General features: G+C 31.0%; 1 protein-coding gene across 2 annotated transcripts in view; it reads left to right on the top strand.

The window, feature by feature from the left end:
• Window positions 1-4,341, top strand: part of LOC103998333 (uncharacterized) — a 65,698-nt gene extending 61,357 nt beyond the window's left edge. For both annotated transcript variants that reach the window (XM_009419777.3, XM_065183669.1), the window contains 2 exons: window positions 2,904-2,955; window positions 3,712-4,341. In XM_009419777.3, coding sequence (XP_009418052.2) covers window positions 2,904-2,955; window positions 3,712-4,169 — 510 coding nt within the window. In that variant the 3' untranslated portion in view covers window positions 4,170-4,341. The remainder of the gene's footprint in view (window positions 1-2,903; window positions 2,956-3,711) is intronic.
• The last annotated feature ends 12,603 nt before the right edge of the window (window positions 4,342-16,944 follow it).

Raw genomic sequence — 16,944 nt, 5'->3', positions numbered from 1 at the left:
TGATACTTTACAAAACCTTTTTTGATAATATTCGATTGGTTTTTGTAAATTCACCTTAATGTAGGTAAAATTCAGAAAATATGATACAAATCCAACATTTCGAGGGGCAAAAACAATAAAAATATCTATTTGAAAGGTTTAAAAATTGAAGAAACTGGTCATTTAAGTCTTTAGCAGCCTTTTGTAGTGTTTCCTAAAAAATTGAGAATTTTTGGAAAAGTGACAATTGAGTTATGTTGTGTTTGAATGGGATTTTACATTTTTTGAATGATATTTAAAAATCATTGAACACCAACGGAGAATACTGTAACTGAACTCTCCTCGAAGAGTTTTCAAAACTTCAAAAAAGTTTCTCTTGTTCAATGATTTTCGGTCCAAGGTTGTAAATTTATCTTAAATTGAAAAAATTAGAAAAATGACACAATTCAACCTTTTAAGAGTTATAACATGTGAAAATACCTATTTAAAAAACTTTCAAATAAAAGAAGGAAAAATATTAGTTAGGTGTTTGTAAGGGAATTTGATTTGTTTTTGAAAATTTGAGAATTTTTGGTAAAAGTCGGAGGTGAGTTACACTTTGAATGAGGTTATACTTTTTCTATTGAACCCATTAAAAGAACATGTTGGTCTCCAAAATTTTATTTTTCTCAAAACTTCAGAATACTTGTCCGATAATATGCTAGTGATTTTGGCCTGTAAATTATCTTAAATTGGGCAATATTGAAAAATATATATATAAATTCAGCATTTTAAGAGCTGAAACTAGGGAAAATATGTATTTTAAAAGCTTAAGAATAGAAAAATAATCATTTATGTCTTTGTAGGTAATTTTCAAGGCATCATGAAAATTTGATTATTTTTTAGAAAATGTAAAACATGTGTCACACTATTTTCAATTGGGTTACACTATTTTTGGATAGGACCTACAAACAATGCATCCTAGGTTTTTCATAAGATATACATTTTTTTCAAAACTTCATAAAATCTTGATTTGGGCAAAATTTAAAAATAGGTAAAATTTAAAAAATAGCACAAATTATATATTCACCTTAATTTGAGGGAAAAATTAAAAAATTAACATATAAAGGGCTAAAATTAGGGAAAATATCTATTTTATTCATATTTAGGCATATAAAAACTTATTCTCAACGTTTTCTAAATATTTGGAATTTTTTTTTATAAAAATGGATGTGAACCCCGTTACGTTTGTATGTGGTTGTATTATCTTTTAATAGGATTCAAAAAACAGTGGAACCCCATTGAAAACTATCTAACTCGAGTTCTCAAAAAAATTGTCTCAAAACTTAAGAAAAACCTTCTCTGGTAATATTCAATTGGTTTTTTGTAAATTTATCTTATACCGGACAAATTTGAAAAAATATCAGGGTTCAAATTAGTGTGAACACCAATTTTAAATGCTTAAAATTACAAAATGATCATTTGAGAATGACATGTCTTTGTAAGTGATTTTAAATATTTTCTGAGATTTTGATAATTTATTTTAAAATGGGAGGTGAGTTATTAGTGTCTTTTATTAGATTACACTTTTTTTTAGGGAGGGCCCTAAAGATAGTATAATTTGGATAGCCTTATATGATAATATTCTAGTGGCTTTTGGCACAAAGTGATTGCAAATTCACCTTAAATTATGTAAATTTTAAAAATAATGAAAATTTATATTTTAAGGGTTGAAATAAGTCAAAATACTTATTTAAATGATTAGGATAGAAAAATGATCATTTAGACTTCTATAGGTTATTTCTAAGGTTTATGAAAATTTGAGATCTTTTAGAAAAAATTGGAGGTAAGTGACACTATTTTTGTATGCGATTGTACCGTTTTTTAAAATGACTCAAAAATTAATTCAAAAACTGTGTAGCTTAGTTCCTAAAAAGAATTTTTTTCTTAAAACTTTTGAAAATATTCTTGGATAATATTTAAATAATTTTTGGTCAATTAATAATTTTATTGTTATTTATTTAAAATATGCAAATAATATTATTATATTATGGTTTACTTTGCATTAATAATATGATTTTTATTTTGTCATAATTTGTTGTTTTATTTGTAATATAAGGATTAGTTATTTTTATTTTTTATTAATATAAATAATATATATTAAAATTATTTAAATTTACTAGGTATTATTTATATGGATCAGTTTAAATTTTGGGCTGGTTAAACCAGTTCATTTGAATGAGCTGATTCAATTGAATGAATTTGAAAAAAAGAGAAGGAAAGAGAAAAGAGTAGTGGGGGAGTGCACTTTGTTCAATTGAAAAACTAGAGGGTTTTCTGTGGAAAAAGAATCAACATAGGCACTCTGTGGAATAATAAAAGCCCAAAACAGAGATTTTTCTTAAGGAAATTGCCCTTGTAGTTAAACTATATTTAACTATCATTTGCATGTGGGTTGTGCACTGTTTTTCCAAAAATTGTTGTCAATATGACTGTGTTTTGTATCCATGCCTCACTTTTTAGTTTCGTCAACACTGAAGACAAATGGATTGAATTGCCTCAGACATTATTAAGATGACCCACGGGCATTTTTTCTGATCTATGGTGCCTTTTTTTTTTTTTAAATGTTCAATGAACCTGTTACTCCGTTGAGTATCAAGACAATGAATTAGTTGCATATAGTTGGAACTTATTCCAAGTAATGATGGGCACCTTCGCATTTTCTTTCTTCACAAGCCCTTTGATAGATCTTATATCTGTTCTTATACAAGAGCTACTAGTTTTAGGATATTAATACCATGTACAGCTGACAACTCAGTTCTATCCAGAACTTATTGATGCATGGTATGCATTTTTGTTCTAGTTTATCAAAACTGCTTGATTACTTTTACAAATAATTTCTTCAGTTATCTTTATAACAATTCTGTTCTCACTGATGGTACTAGGAACATGGCAATTTTGACAGTTGTGCCATTCTGATTCATCGGAATAGTTATGGTAATGTTGATCCTCATTTATTATTTGCTCTTATTTCTGTTATATTCATGTAACATGAGAGAATATAGTTTTAAGGTTGCTGCTGCATTTATTACGTATGAGCAGATAGTAATTGTAAAAACAAAACTTTTAAAGAAGAGCTGTAATCCTAGTGAGAGCCTATTTTGTATTTAAACTGTATTAATTATGGTTCATGGCGGTGGAACCTTTGGAATTGCTGAATATCTAGCAACTTGGATTTAGCTGTGTTTTTCCTCTTCTTCTATCCCCTTTGAGATTAATTGGATCATGATCTTTTTATAATGTGAATTTATGTTGAATATGCCTGTTTCACTATTTGAAAAGTAAAGTTTAGTTTCTTATATAAGTATTGAATATGCTTATTGTTTCTGAGATTCACTAATAAGCCATTTGGTGGTGTTTTGAACATACACCGTACAATCCACTTCTAGTTGCGATAGAAAAACGTGGCCTTTCATTGTTGTTCGGCAAGTTTCTTTGTTGTAAAAGTTATTTGCCTTGAAGCATCCATAGAGGTTAAAGAAGTTGTCAGTTGTAACAAGGAAGTAACAAGATAGGTTATTATTATGGAGCATCTGTGGCTCTGCATCATGTGGAACAATGTATTTTATTTTCTTCCAAGATTCACTACTCTGTCAGGATTATCCTAAAAACAAGATACCATGTCAGTTTAAATTCACATAATAGTATGGACTGACGTTAATGTTTTTTCATGTTTATCTTCCGTATGCTCAGAAACCATCAAGACAAGGATGAGCATGCCTTGCGATAGTTCCCTGGAAGGAAAACCAAATTGCTCGTATACTGCTACCGAAGAGCTCAGCAATACATCAAGTGTACCAACAGAAGCATCATATACAGACGATCAAGCTAGTGCCACGGATTCAGTCAGGAAGATTCATATTAGTGGGAGTGACCGTGTGATTTCAACAAAAGATGACGTCGGCATAGGGAGAAAACAACCATCTGCAAGGGATCATTTGAATTCTCTTGGGAAGATATGGATTGATGAAACGAATCATACGGCTTCTTTAAAGCATCCACCTGACAGCATAGAGTCATCCATCATTCAGCTAGAGGTACTCGCACAGAAGATCAAATGGCTTAAAGGTCTACAGAAGTTTCGGTTTCAATGGTCAAGTGCAACCAAATCATCATGGAAATTTGTGGAGAATAATACCTTTTTGAAATAGAGATGACAATTGGACAATTTTGGATCCATTTGTCGAACATTTCAATCCTTTTTCTTTTTCCCCAGTTTCATTTTTTGGATAATTTGTGCTGAAGCAGATTTCTTTTTCCCCAGATTGCTAGAACCCTGATTGAATTTTAAGGAATAAGTAATGACAAATACTTTCAACTTAATATTTGATTCCATGTAGTATAAAATTTTCTGTCAATAATTGTTAACTAGTAAGAGATTGAATTTTAAGGAATAAGCAAAGCCAAATACTTTCAACATAATATTTGATTCCATATATTTTAAAATATTTTGTTAATAATTTTTAGCTATCAAAAGATTGAATTTTAAGGAATGGGCAAGGCCAAATACTTTCCATATAATATTTGATTTCATGTAGAATAAAATTTTCTGTTAATAATTGTCAACTATCAGGATATTGAATTTTAAGGAATAACGAACACCTAATACTTTCGACATAATATTTGATTTCATTTAGTATAAAATTTTGTGTTAATAATTTTTCACTATCATGAGATTGAATTATAAGGAATAAGCAACCACAAATACTTTCCACATAATATTTGATTCCACTTAGTCTAAAATTTTCTGTTAATAAATATTAATTATCAGGAGATTGAATTTTAAGGAATAAGCAGAGCCAAATACTTTCGAAATAATGTTTGATTCCATGTAGTATAAAATTTTCTATCAATAATTATTAACTATTAGGAGATTAAATTTTAATGAATAAGCAATGTCAAATACTTTCGATTGAATATTCGATTCCATGTAGAATAAATTTTTTTGTTAATAACTATTAACTATCAAGTGATTGAATATTTAGGAATAAGTAACGCCAAATACTTTTGACATAATATTTGATTCCATGTAGTGTAAATTTTTTTTATTAATAATTGTTAACTTTCAGGAAATTGAATTTTAAGGAATATGCAACGCCAAATACTTTCGACATAATATTCGATTCCATGTAGTATAAAATTTTCTCTTAATAATTGTTAACTATCAAGATATTTATTTTTAAGGAATAAGCTACGTCAAATACTTTTGACATAATATTTGATTCCATGTAGTATAAAATTTTATGTTAATAATTGTTCACTATCAAGAGATTAAATTTTAAGGAATAAGTAATGACAAATACTTTCGATATAATATTTGATTCCAAGTTGTATAAAATTTTATGTTAATAATTATTAATTATTAGGAGATTAAATTTTAAGAAATAAGGAATGCCGAATACTTTGCACATAATATTTGATTCGATGTAATATAAAATTTTCTGATAATAATTATTAACTATCAATAGATTGAATTTTAAGAAATAAGCAATGCCCAATACTTTCGACATAATATTTGATTCCATGTAGTACAAAATTTTATTTTAATAATTTTTAACTATAATGAGATTGAATTTTAAGGAATAAGCAATGATAAATACTTTCGACTTAATATTTGATTCCTTGTAGTATAAAATTTTCTGTCAATAATTGTTAACTAGTAAGAGATTGAATTTTAAGGAATAAGCATTGGCAAATACTTTTGTCATAATATTTGATTTCATATATTTTATAATATTTTGTTAATAATTTTTAGCTATCAAGAGATTGAATTTCAAGGAATGGGCAAGGCCAAATACTTTTCATATAATATTTGATTCCATACAGTATAAAATTTTCTATTAATAATTGTTAACTATCAGGAGATTTATTTTTAAGGAATAAGCTACGCCAAATACTTTTAACATAATATTTGATTCCATATAGTATAAATTTTTTTGTTAATAATTGTTCACTATCAGGAGATTGAATTTTAAGGAATAAGCAATGACAAATACTTTCGACATAATATTTGATTCCAAGTTGTATAAAATTTTATGTTAATAATTGTTAACTATTAGGAGATTAAATTTTAAGAAATAAGGAATGCCGAATACTTTGCACATAATATTTGATTCGATGTAGTATAAACTTTTCTAATAATAATTATTAACTATCAAGAGATTGAATTTTAAGGAATAAGCCACACCTAGTACTTTCGACATAATATTTGATTTCATTTAGTATAAAATTTTATGTTAATAATTTTTAACTATCATGAGATTGAGTTTTAAGGAATAAGCAACCACAAATACTTTCCACATAATATTTGATTACACTTAGTATAAAATTTTATGTTAATAATTGTTAACTATTAGGAGATTGAATTTTAAGGAATAAGTAAAGCCAAATACTTTCAAAATAATACTTGATTCCATGAAATATAAAATTTTTTGTCAATAATTGTTAACAATTAGGAGATTAAATTTTAATGAATAAGCAACGCCAAATACTTTCGACATAATATTTGATTCCATGTACTATAAATTTTTTTGTTAATAATTATTAACTATCAAGTGATTGAATTTTTAGGAATAAGCAACGCTAAATACTTTCGACATAATATTTGATTCCATGTAGTGTAAATTTATTCTATTAATAATTGTTAATTTTTTGGAAATTGAATTTTAAGGAATAAGCAACGCCAAATTCTTTTGACATAATATTTGATCCCATGTAGTATAAAATTTTCTCTTAATAATTGTTAACTATTAGAAGATTTATTTTTAAGGAATAAGCAATACCAAATACTTTCAACATAATATTTGATTCCATGCAGTATAAAATTTTTTGTTAATAATTTTTCACAATTAGGAGATTGAATTTTAAGGAATAAGCAACGACAAATACTTTCGACATAATATTTGATTCCAAGTTGTATAAAATTTTATGTTAATAATTGTTAACTATTAGGAGATTAAAATTTAAGAAATAAGGAATGCTGAATAATTTGCACATAATATTTCATTCGATGTTGTATAAAATTTTCTGTTAATAATTGTGAACTATCAAGAGATTGAATTTTAGGAAATAAGCTATGCCTAATACTTTCAACATAATATTTGATTCCATGTAGTATAATATTTTGTGTTAATAATTTTTAACTATTATGAGATTGAATTTTAAGGAATAAGCAGTGATAAATACTTCCCACATAATATTTGATGTCACGTAGTATAAAATTTTCTGTTAATAATTATTAACTATCAGGTGATTGAATTTTAAGGAATAAGCATAGATAAATACTTTCGACAAAATATTTGATTCCATGTAATATAAAGTTTTCTATCAATAATTGTTAACTACCAAGAGATTGAATTTTAAGGAATAAGTATAGCTAAATACTTACGACAAAATATTTGATTCCGTGTAATATAAAATTTTCTGTCAATAATTGTTAACTACTAGGAGATTGAATTTTAAATAATAAGCAACGCCAAATACATTCAACATAATATTTGATTCCATGTAGTATAAAATTTTCTATTAATAATTATTAACAATCAAGAAATTAAATTTTAAGGAATAAGAAAAGTCAAATACTTTCGACATAATATTTGATTCCATGTAGTATAAAATTTTCTGTCAATAATTGGTAACTATCAGGAGATTGAATTTTATAAAATAAGCAATGTCAAAGACTTTCCACATACTTTCGACATAATATTTGATTCCATATAGTATAAAATTTTATGTTAATAACTGTTAACTATCAAGAGATTGAATTTTAAGGAATAAGAATCGTCAAATACTTTCTATATAATATTCGATTCGATATTGTATAAAATTTTTTGTTAATAATTTTTAACTATCACAAGATTAAATTTTAAGGAATATGCAACGTCAAATACTTATCACATAATATTTGATTCCATGTAGTATAAAATTTTCTGTTAATAATTGTTAACTATCAGGAGATTAAATTTTAAGGAATAAGCATAGCGTAATACTTTCGACATAATATTTGTTTCCATATAGTATAAATTTTTTTGTTAATAATGTTAGGATTAAGAGCACTAAGAGGGGGGGGGTGAATTAGTGCAACGGAAAACTTTCGACGATTAAAACTGCATTCGTACGATAAAAGCAATTTTGGTAAGAAAGCCAATTCGTAAATCACTTTAACTTATGATCAAGTGAGACGCAGTTAAAGCAAATATATAGAGGCAGTTTGCAGTTAAGATAGACAACATAATGTAATAGTAAACTGGAATACGACATTCGTACGATAAAATCGATTTCCGTCTTAACGCCGATTCGGAAGGTAGTAAATGAGCAGAAGGTAGTAAGCTACTGAGAAGGTTTGCAGTAAAGATAATATGCTCAAAGTAAATGCAAACCGAGATTTAGAGTGGTTCGGTCAATCTTGACCTACATCCACTTTTGGCTTCCTCCACCGACGAGGTCACCGACGTCCACTAGTGGCCTTCCTTCAATAGGCGAAGACCAACCACCCTTTTACAGTTTCACTTCTTTTGACGGGCTTAGGAGACAACCCTTACAAAATTTCTCTCCTATCTTGAAAGCTCAAAACTTGGAAGAAAAGAGGGAGGAGAACTTCTAGCCTTTACAACACTTTTGAGCTCTAAAAATCACATAGTAAGATTGGATTTTCGGTGCTTTTTTGTTGCCCTTTCATGTAGGAAAGGGTGGGGTTTATATAGGCCCCAAACTGGTTTGAATTTGGAGCTCAAAAGTGTCTTTTCCCGGATTTTCGGGGTCCTAGTGGTACTACCTCCTGACTGAGGCGGTATAATCGCCTGATAGAGCTCGGAGACTGAGCCCATGCGATGCCACTGCCTGACTAGGGCGATTGCACCGCTTGGCAGAGCTCAGAGACCGAGCTCAGGCAATTCCACTGCTTGTCAAGGGTGGTTGCACTGCCCAGCCTAGCTCGGAGACTGAGCCCTAGGCGGTGCCACCGCTGGCTAAGAAATCTGGGTCCGAATGGGCTGATTCATTCGGCCCAATTTGGGTCTGTCAAGGGCCTAATTGCCCCAAGATTAAGTTAATGGAATCACCTCTCATTTCTAACTTAATTATTGTACTAACTATGATATTTCTTAAGACATTTACTGTAACTTGCTCCGGTGCGTCAATCGCTTCTTGCGACGAGCTTTCGACGAACTTCCGTCGATCATCCGATGAACCCTTGGTGATGCTCCTGCGGACTTCTGAAAAACTTCTAGACTTGCGACGATCCACTTGGCGAGTTCCGACGAGCTTCTTTTGGCAAGCTCCTGGACTTCTCGGATTTGTTCCCGCAGAACCTCCGACGACCGTCCGGACTTCCGTCCGAACTTCCATCGAACTCTCGAACTCCCAACGTGATCATAGTCTTGACTCCGGCGTAACTCCTACTGTATGTCTTACTTTCATTGTAGTTAATCTTGTACACTTATCTCAATATATGGATTAGATAACAAATGAAAATTGACTTCATCATCAAAATCCGAGATTCAACAATCTCCCCCTTTTGATGATGACAATCAATTGATAACGGAGTTAACCTTAACTCCCCCTATCTATATGCCATACTTGAGATATATCATTCTTGAATTCAAAGTTTTTGAATTCAAAAGACATATTGATAAGTTAAAATCATTTAACCTTATCAATACTCTCATTATGATTCCTATCATGATGTATCTCTCTGAAAATGATGTCAAGGCTTGACATCCATTTTCAAATTTCAAATGTGAATGATGGTAATGGTAGCAATTCATCATATGGTAAGATATCAACATATAAAATTTTGAAGTAAGATTTTGATATCTTAACATAATTCAAATTCAAATATGGCACTTATAGCATCAATTCATATATTTCTCATTCAAATATGGCACTCACAGTATCAATTCATATATTTCTCCCCCTTTGTCATCAACAAAAGGAGAAGTAGCTCTAGCTATTTTAAAAGATATGCAAGTTTTTGTAACATGAAGCTAGATTTTCATTACAACATATAAGCACAAAAGCATAGCAAGATTCTTAAGTTCAACCATGGCAATTCAACACTTGCTTCTTATGCAAGATTGCACTTTGCTTTTCTTTGCATGTTCTAACTAGCAAAAGCTTTCTCCCCTTTGTTTTTGTTGAAAAGAAGTGAAGAGTACAAGCTAGCCAGCATTTGCCTCTAGCTAGCAATCTTTCTCCCCTAATGTCATTGCCGAAAAGAATGAGAGGAACCAATGTTTTAGACTTTAAATAAACTATGAATTTGCATCAATCAATATTTCAATCATCACATGATACATACAAGATAACAATGCAAAGAAATCATGTCATGAAAGACATCAATTGTTAAACATGATACGATAATAGTCTCAAAATTTTCAATTTGTGATACATGTGATACATTGTGATACACTAAAAAATTTAATGTGATGCTTTTAAGGATATCAACCTATTTTTGATACAAAGCATGGCAAGAGCAATTATATTGTAAGTTTTCTAAGTTTTGCATTTTTTGCTTCTTTCGATATAGCAATTCTTTGCTTCTCTTTATATTGCAAGATTTGTAATTCATTGGTAGTGTTCATGATAGCAAGTTCTTTCAATGAAATGATCGAGCTAGCAAATTTTCCTTCCTTTGAAATATGTAGGCTAGTAAACTAACTCCCCCTTTATCATTATCGAAAAGAAGGGAGAAATCAATGGCTAAAAAATTTAATCATTATACAAGCCATATTACAAAATCATGTCATGATATCAAGAAAATTCAAGAAGGACATGATTCATTCGACAAATCTTTTTAATAGAGCAAAAGAATTATACAACCAAGGATCATGATTAAAATATATCAATATCATAGATCAAGTCATGATTCGTGATTCATCATAAAGCAAATTAATTTTCAATCATCACATATGGCATTTAAAGAATTTTTGAAACATAAGAGAATGATTAATTTAAGCATGCAATGTTTCAATCAAATTCAAGTCATGAATACCAATACTTTCATATTGTGAGTATCAATTCATGAATACCAAAAGATATTATTTGTGATTACAATTTTACAAGATCAAGATTATGATTTAGATAAAACTCATTCAAATCAAATCGTTAACTTGAAACTCATAATCAAGTCATCAAAATCAATTTCGAGATTCACAAAATATTATGAAATCATTAATCTCGATTAGACGGGAAAAGTATTTTTTAAGTTATTCTTTTTCATCTAAGCATGCCTTAGTCTTTATATGCCAAATCAAGATAAGCATGAAAGTTCAAGACGTAAAGGCAAAATCTTATAAAACAACTCATCAAGCAAGATTTTAAAGATCTATTTTCAAGCCATATAATGAGTAAGCCAAGGATTCAATTATCTCATGTCATGAATTCCAACGGGCATCTCAAATTATCAACATCACATTAAAAAGATATTTCAAAAAGATATATCGATAAGTGATTCATTTGTATCATTTCATTCATTCGGAAGATTCTCTTCTTTAGTAAATAAATCTAGGAGAACAAAATGAATTAAGGGAGATATAACATGATTGAAGCATTGAACATGATTTATATTTAAAATGTGTCTCATGTCATAAGTATGAATCAAGCATTTGTGAAATCCGAAATCATCCTCAAAGTCACATTCAATAAATTCATACATGACAAGCATAGATTTATTGAAAAGTCGATAAGATAGAGGATCACATTTTGTTTTTATAAATTTCTATTCATGTGATTTGCTTCTTATAAGCATGCCTTTACCTTTAATAAAACAAGTGTCAACATTTAAGACGGAAAGGTAAATTTCATAAAACAAATCATCAAGCATGGTTCCATGATAACATCCTTTTAATATCTTGATATTCATCATCAAGTATGATTTCAAAAAGTATGTTCAAGAGAAATCATTAAGACCAAATGTATGATACACTCATTTATTTTCAAAATATTCATCATGTTTATTTTCATGAGATTCACTAGTTTGGTAAAATAAATTCATTAATCTCAATAGGATAGAAAATTCATTTCCATTTTATACAATTGATTTCATGTGAGAGTATTCAAGTTTTTTGTGAAAATATGTATCATCATTTAAAATCGAAACATAAGTTTCGTCATGAAGCCGTCAAGACCAAACACATCATGATATCACATCTATCATCAAAAGACTCAAGAAATTCATACATAGATGTACATGCACTATGTCATCTTAATATGTCATGAGAATGTCATCTTAATTCGTCATAAAAACGATTAGACCAAAAATATATTAATCTAAAATGAGAGTTTCAAATCAACATTTACTTCAAAAACTCATGCATGACATAAAATCATCAAGATACATATGCATGGATTAATCCTAAGCATTATCACATATCATATAATTATCATCCCTAATGTTGCATACATCATTCAACATTTCAAAACATAACATGCATGAAACCTTAGCAATATACTTTTCATGACCAAATTTTTAATTTTTCAAAGATGCTAAAAAGAAAAACATGATATAATTTTTTATTTCCTATTCCTACTATCTAAATTAAGCACTCATAAAAAATTTCAAGTAATTTCAAAATAATTCAAGAGAGTTGAGTTACTTACCTTATAGTCTCGCTTGGTTTCATTCGAAAAAGCTCAAAATCATGTAATAAAATATTAACTTTCGAGTCTTTGACTCTACTAGTTCCCTCGTGCATGATTTCAACTGTTCGTCAAATATCAAAAGTTGTTTCGCATGTAGAAATCCGATTGAACTCATTTTTGTCCAAAGCACAAAATAAGGCATTCATAGCCTTTGCGTTTAAAGAAAAATACTTCTTCTCCAAATCCGACCATTCGTTCATCGGTTTAGAAGGAAGTTGAAAACCATTTTCAACAATATTCCATAAATCCAAATTCATAGAAATCAAGAAAACTCTCATTCGAGTTTTCCAATAAGTGTAGTACAATCCGTTAAACAATAGTGGACGAACAACCGATAAGCCCTCTTGAAAACAATGAAGAGCCATTTCTCTCGGGTGTAAATCCAAAATGAGAAATATCGGGCTCTGATACCAATTGTTAGGATCAAGAGCACTAAGAAGGGGGGGTGAATTAGTGCAGCAGAAAACTTTCAACGATTAAAACTGTAATTGTACGATAAAAGTGATTTTGGTAAGAAAGCCGATTCGTAAATCACTTTAACTTGTGATCAAGCGAGATGCAATTAAAGTAAATATATAGAGGCAGTTTGCAGTTAAGATAGACAACAGAATGTAATAGCAAATTGGAATACGACGTTCATACGATAAAACCGATTTTCGTCTTAACGCCGATTCGAAAAATACTTAACTATGAAACACGTTCGTAAATGAGCAGAAAGCAGTAAGCTACTGAGGAGGTTTGCAGTAAAGATAAGATACTCAAAGTAAATGCAAACCGAGATTTAGAGTGGTTCGGTCAATCTTGACCTACATCCACTTTTGGCTTACTCCACCGACGAGGTCACCGACGTCCACTAGAGGCCTTCCTTCAATAGGTGAAGGTCAACCACCCTTTTACAGTTTCACTCCTTTTGATGGGCTTAAGAGACAACCCTTACAGAATTTCTCTCCTCTCTTGAAAGCTCAAAACTTGGAAGAAAAGAGGGGGGAGAACTTCTAGCCTTTACAACACTTTTGAGCTCTAAAAATCACAGAGTAAGATTGGATTTTCGGTGCTTTTGGGTTGCCCTTTCATGCAGGAAAGGGTGGGGTTTATATAGGCCCCAAACTGGTTTGAATTTGGAGCTCAAAAGTATCTTTTCCCGGATTTCCAGGGTCCTAGCAGTACTACCTCCTGACTTGGGCGATACAACCGCCTAACATAGCTCGAAGACCAAGCTCTGATGGTGCCACCGCCTGACAGGGGCGGTTGCACCGCCCAGTCTCGCTCTGAGACTGAGCCCAGGAGATGCCACCGCCTGACTGGGGCGGTTGCACCGCTTGGCAGAGCTCGAAGACCGAGCTCAAGCGGTTGCACCGCCTGTTACGGGCAGTTGCACCGCCCAACCTAGCTCGGAGACTGAGCCCTAGGCGGTGCCACCGCCGACCTAGGCGGTGCCACCGCCGACCTAGGCGGTGCCACCGCCGACCTAGGCGGTGCCACCGCTGGCCAAGAAATCTAGGTCTGAATGGGCTGATTCATTCGGCCCAATTTGGGTCTGTCAAGGGCCTCATTGCCCCAAGATTAAGTTAATGGGATCACCTCCCATTTCTAACTTAATCATCGTGCTAACTACGATATTTCTTAAGACATTTACTGTAACTTGCTCTAGTGCGTCAATCGCTTCTTCCGGCGAACTTTCGTTGATCATCCGATGAACCCTCGGTGATGCTCTTGTGGACGTCCGGCAAACTTCTGGACTTGCGACAATCCACTTGGTGAGTTCCGACGAGCTTCTTTTGGCAAGCTCCTAGACTTCTCGGATTTGTTCCCGCAGAATCTCATACGACCGTCCGGACTTCTGTCGAACTCCCAACGTGATCATAGTCTTGCCTCTGACGTAACTCCTGCTACATATCATACTTTTATCGTAGTTAATCTTGCACACTTATCTCAACATATGGATTAGATAACAAATGACAATTGACTTCATCATCAAAATCCGAAATTCAACAAATAATTGTTAACTATCAGGAGATTGAATTTTAAAGAATAAGCAACGCCAAATACTTTCCACATAATATTTGATTCCATATAGTATAAAATATTCTGTTAATAATTGTTAACTATCAAGAGATTAAATATTAAGGAATAAGCAACGCCAAATACTTTCGACATAATATTTAATTCGATGTAGTATAAAACTTTTGTTAATAATTCTTAACTATCAAGAGATTGAATTTTTAAGAATAAGCAACCCCAAATACATTCAACAAAATATTTGATTCCATGTAGTGTAAAATTTTCTATTAATAATTGTTAACTATCACGAAATTGAATTTTAAGGAATAAGCAACACCAAATACTTTCGACAAAATATTTGATTCAATGTAGTATAAAATTTTCTGTTACTTATTGTTAACTATCAGGAGATTAAATTTTAAGGAATAAGGATCGCCAAATACTTTCGACAAAATATTTGATTTCATATAGTATAAAATTTTCTATTAATAATTGTTAACTATCAAGAGATTAAATTTTAAAGAATAAGGAATGTCAAATACTTTCCATATAATATTTAATTATATATAGTATAAAATTTTCTATTAATAATTGTTAACTATCAAGAGATTGAATTTTAATTAATAAGTAATATTAAATACTTTTGATATAATATTTGATTCCATGCAGTATAAATTTTTTTGTTAATAATTGTTAACTATCGTAAGATTGAATTTTAATGAATAAGCAACGCCAAATACTTTTGACATAATATTTGATTACATGAAATATAAAATTTTCTATTAATAATTGTTTACTATTAGGAGATTGAATTTTAAAGAATAAGCAATGCCTAATACTTTCAATATAATATTTGATTCCAGAAGTATAAAATTTTCTATTAATAATTGTTAACTATCAAGAGATTGAATTTTTAGGAATAAGTAACGCCAAATACTTTCGACATAATATTTGTTTCCATGTAGTATAAAATTTTCTATTAATAATTGTTAACTATCTGGAGATTGAATTTCAATGAATAAACAACGTCGAAAGGATTTCGAGATAATATTTTATTCATTGTAGTATAAAATTTTTCTATTAATAATTGTTAACTATGAGGAAATTGAATTTATGGAATAAGCAATGCTAAATACTTTCAACATAATATTTGATTCCATGTAGTATAAAATTTTCTATTAATAATTGTTAACGATCAGGAGATTGAATTTTAAGGAATAAGCAACGCCAAATACATTCGACATAATATTTGAATTCATGTAGTATAAAATTTTCTGTTAATAAATGTTAACTATAAAGAGATTGAATTTTAAGGAATAAGCAACGCCAAATACTTTCAATATAATATTTGATTCAATTTAGTATCAAATTTTGTGTTAATAATTATTAACTATCAGGAGACTGAATTTTAAGTAATAAGCAATGTCAAATATATTCCACATACTTTCGATATAATATTTTATTCCATATAGTATAAATATTTTTGTTAAAAATTACTAACTATTAGGAGATTAAATTTTAAGGAATAAGTTGTTGAATCTCGGATTTTGATGATGAAACTAATTGATTGTGTTTAGATGTTTAATTGCATTTTGAGTGATGCAGGTCTACTCGATCAGGATTAGACAATTAACGCAGGAGGAATTGACGTTGTGCCGGAGGAGATCATGATAGGATATTGGATGGCAGAAGGCTTCGGACATCGGGCATCGGACCAAGAGCGGAATTGCGCCAAGGATATCGGGGTTGCAGAGGTCAACCGCCGATTGGGCAACAAGCCGCAAGAGAGGACGATGTGCTGAAGAATCGGATGAAGCACCAACCAATGACGTGTCTGGCAACAGAATGTCAATTCGCATTGTAATAATTGTCTAGATCGGAGTAGAGTTTTGGCTTGTGTGTGCAGGGTTAACTACGATAACGATGAAGACATAAAGCGAAACAAAGTGTCGGAGTCAAGCGCAAAGGATTTGTTGTGAGTTTGAGAGTTCGATGGAAGTCCGAATGTTCATCGGGAATGCTGCCGGAACTAGCCGAGAATGAGTACGGAGCTTGCCGAAGGGTTTTTCGGAAGCTCGCCGGAAGGTTCTTTGGAAGTTCGCGGAGCTCGCCGAGAAAGATCGGAGCTTGCCGAAGAAGCTGATTGGAACTCGCCAAGATCAAATCATGAAGTCTAGGAGCTTGCCGGGAGTCCGCAGAATGGTTTCCGAGAGTTTATCAGAAGACCGCCGGAAGTTCGTCGGAAGCTCGCCGGAAGAAGTCTTGACTTATGGACTTTGTAATAGC

Source organism: Musa acuminata, chromosome BXJ1-5, assembly GCF_036884655.1.
Source record: "Musa acuminata AAA Group cultivar baxijiao chromosome BXJ1-5, Cavendish_Baxijiao_AAA, whole genome shotgun sequence".
NCBI classification, from domain to species: domain Eukaryota; kingdom Viridiplantae; phylum Streptophyta; class Magnoliopsida; order Zingiberales; family Musaceae; genus Musa; species Musa acuminata.
This window is presented reverse-complemented; position numbering and strand designations above follow the sequence as displayed.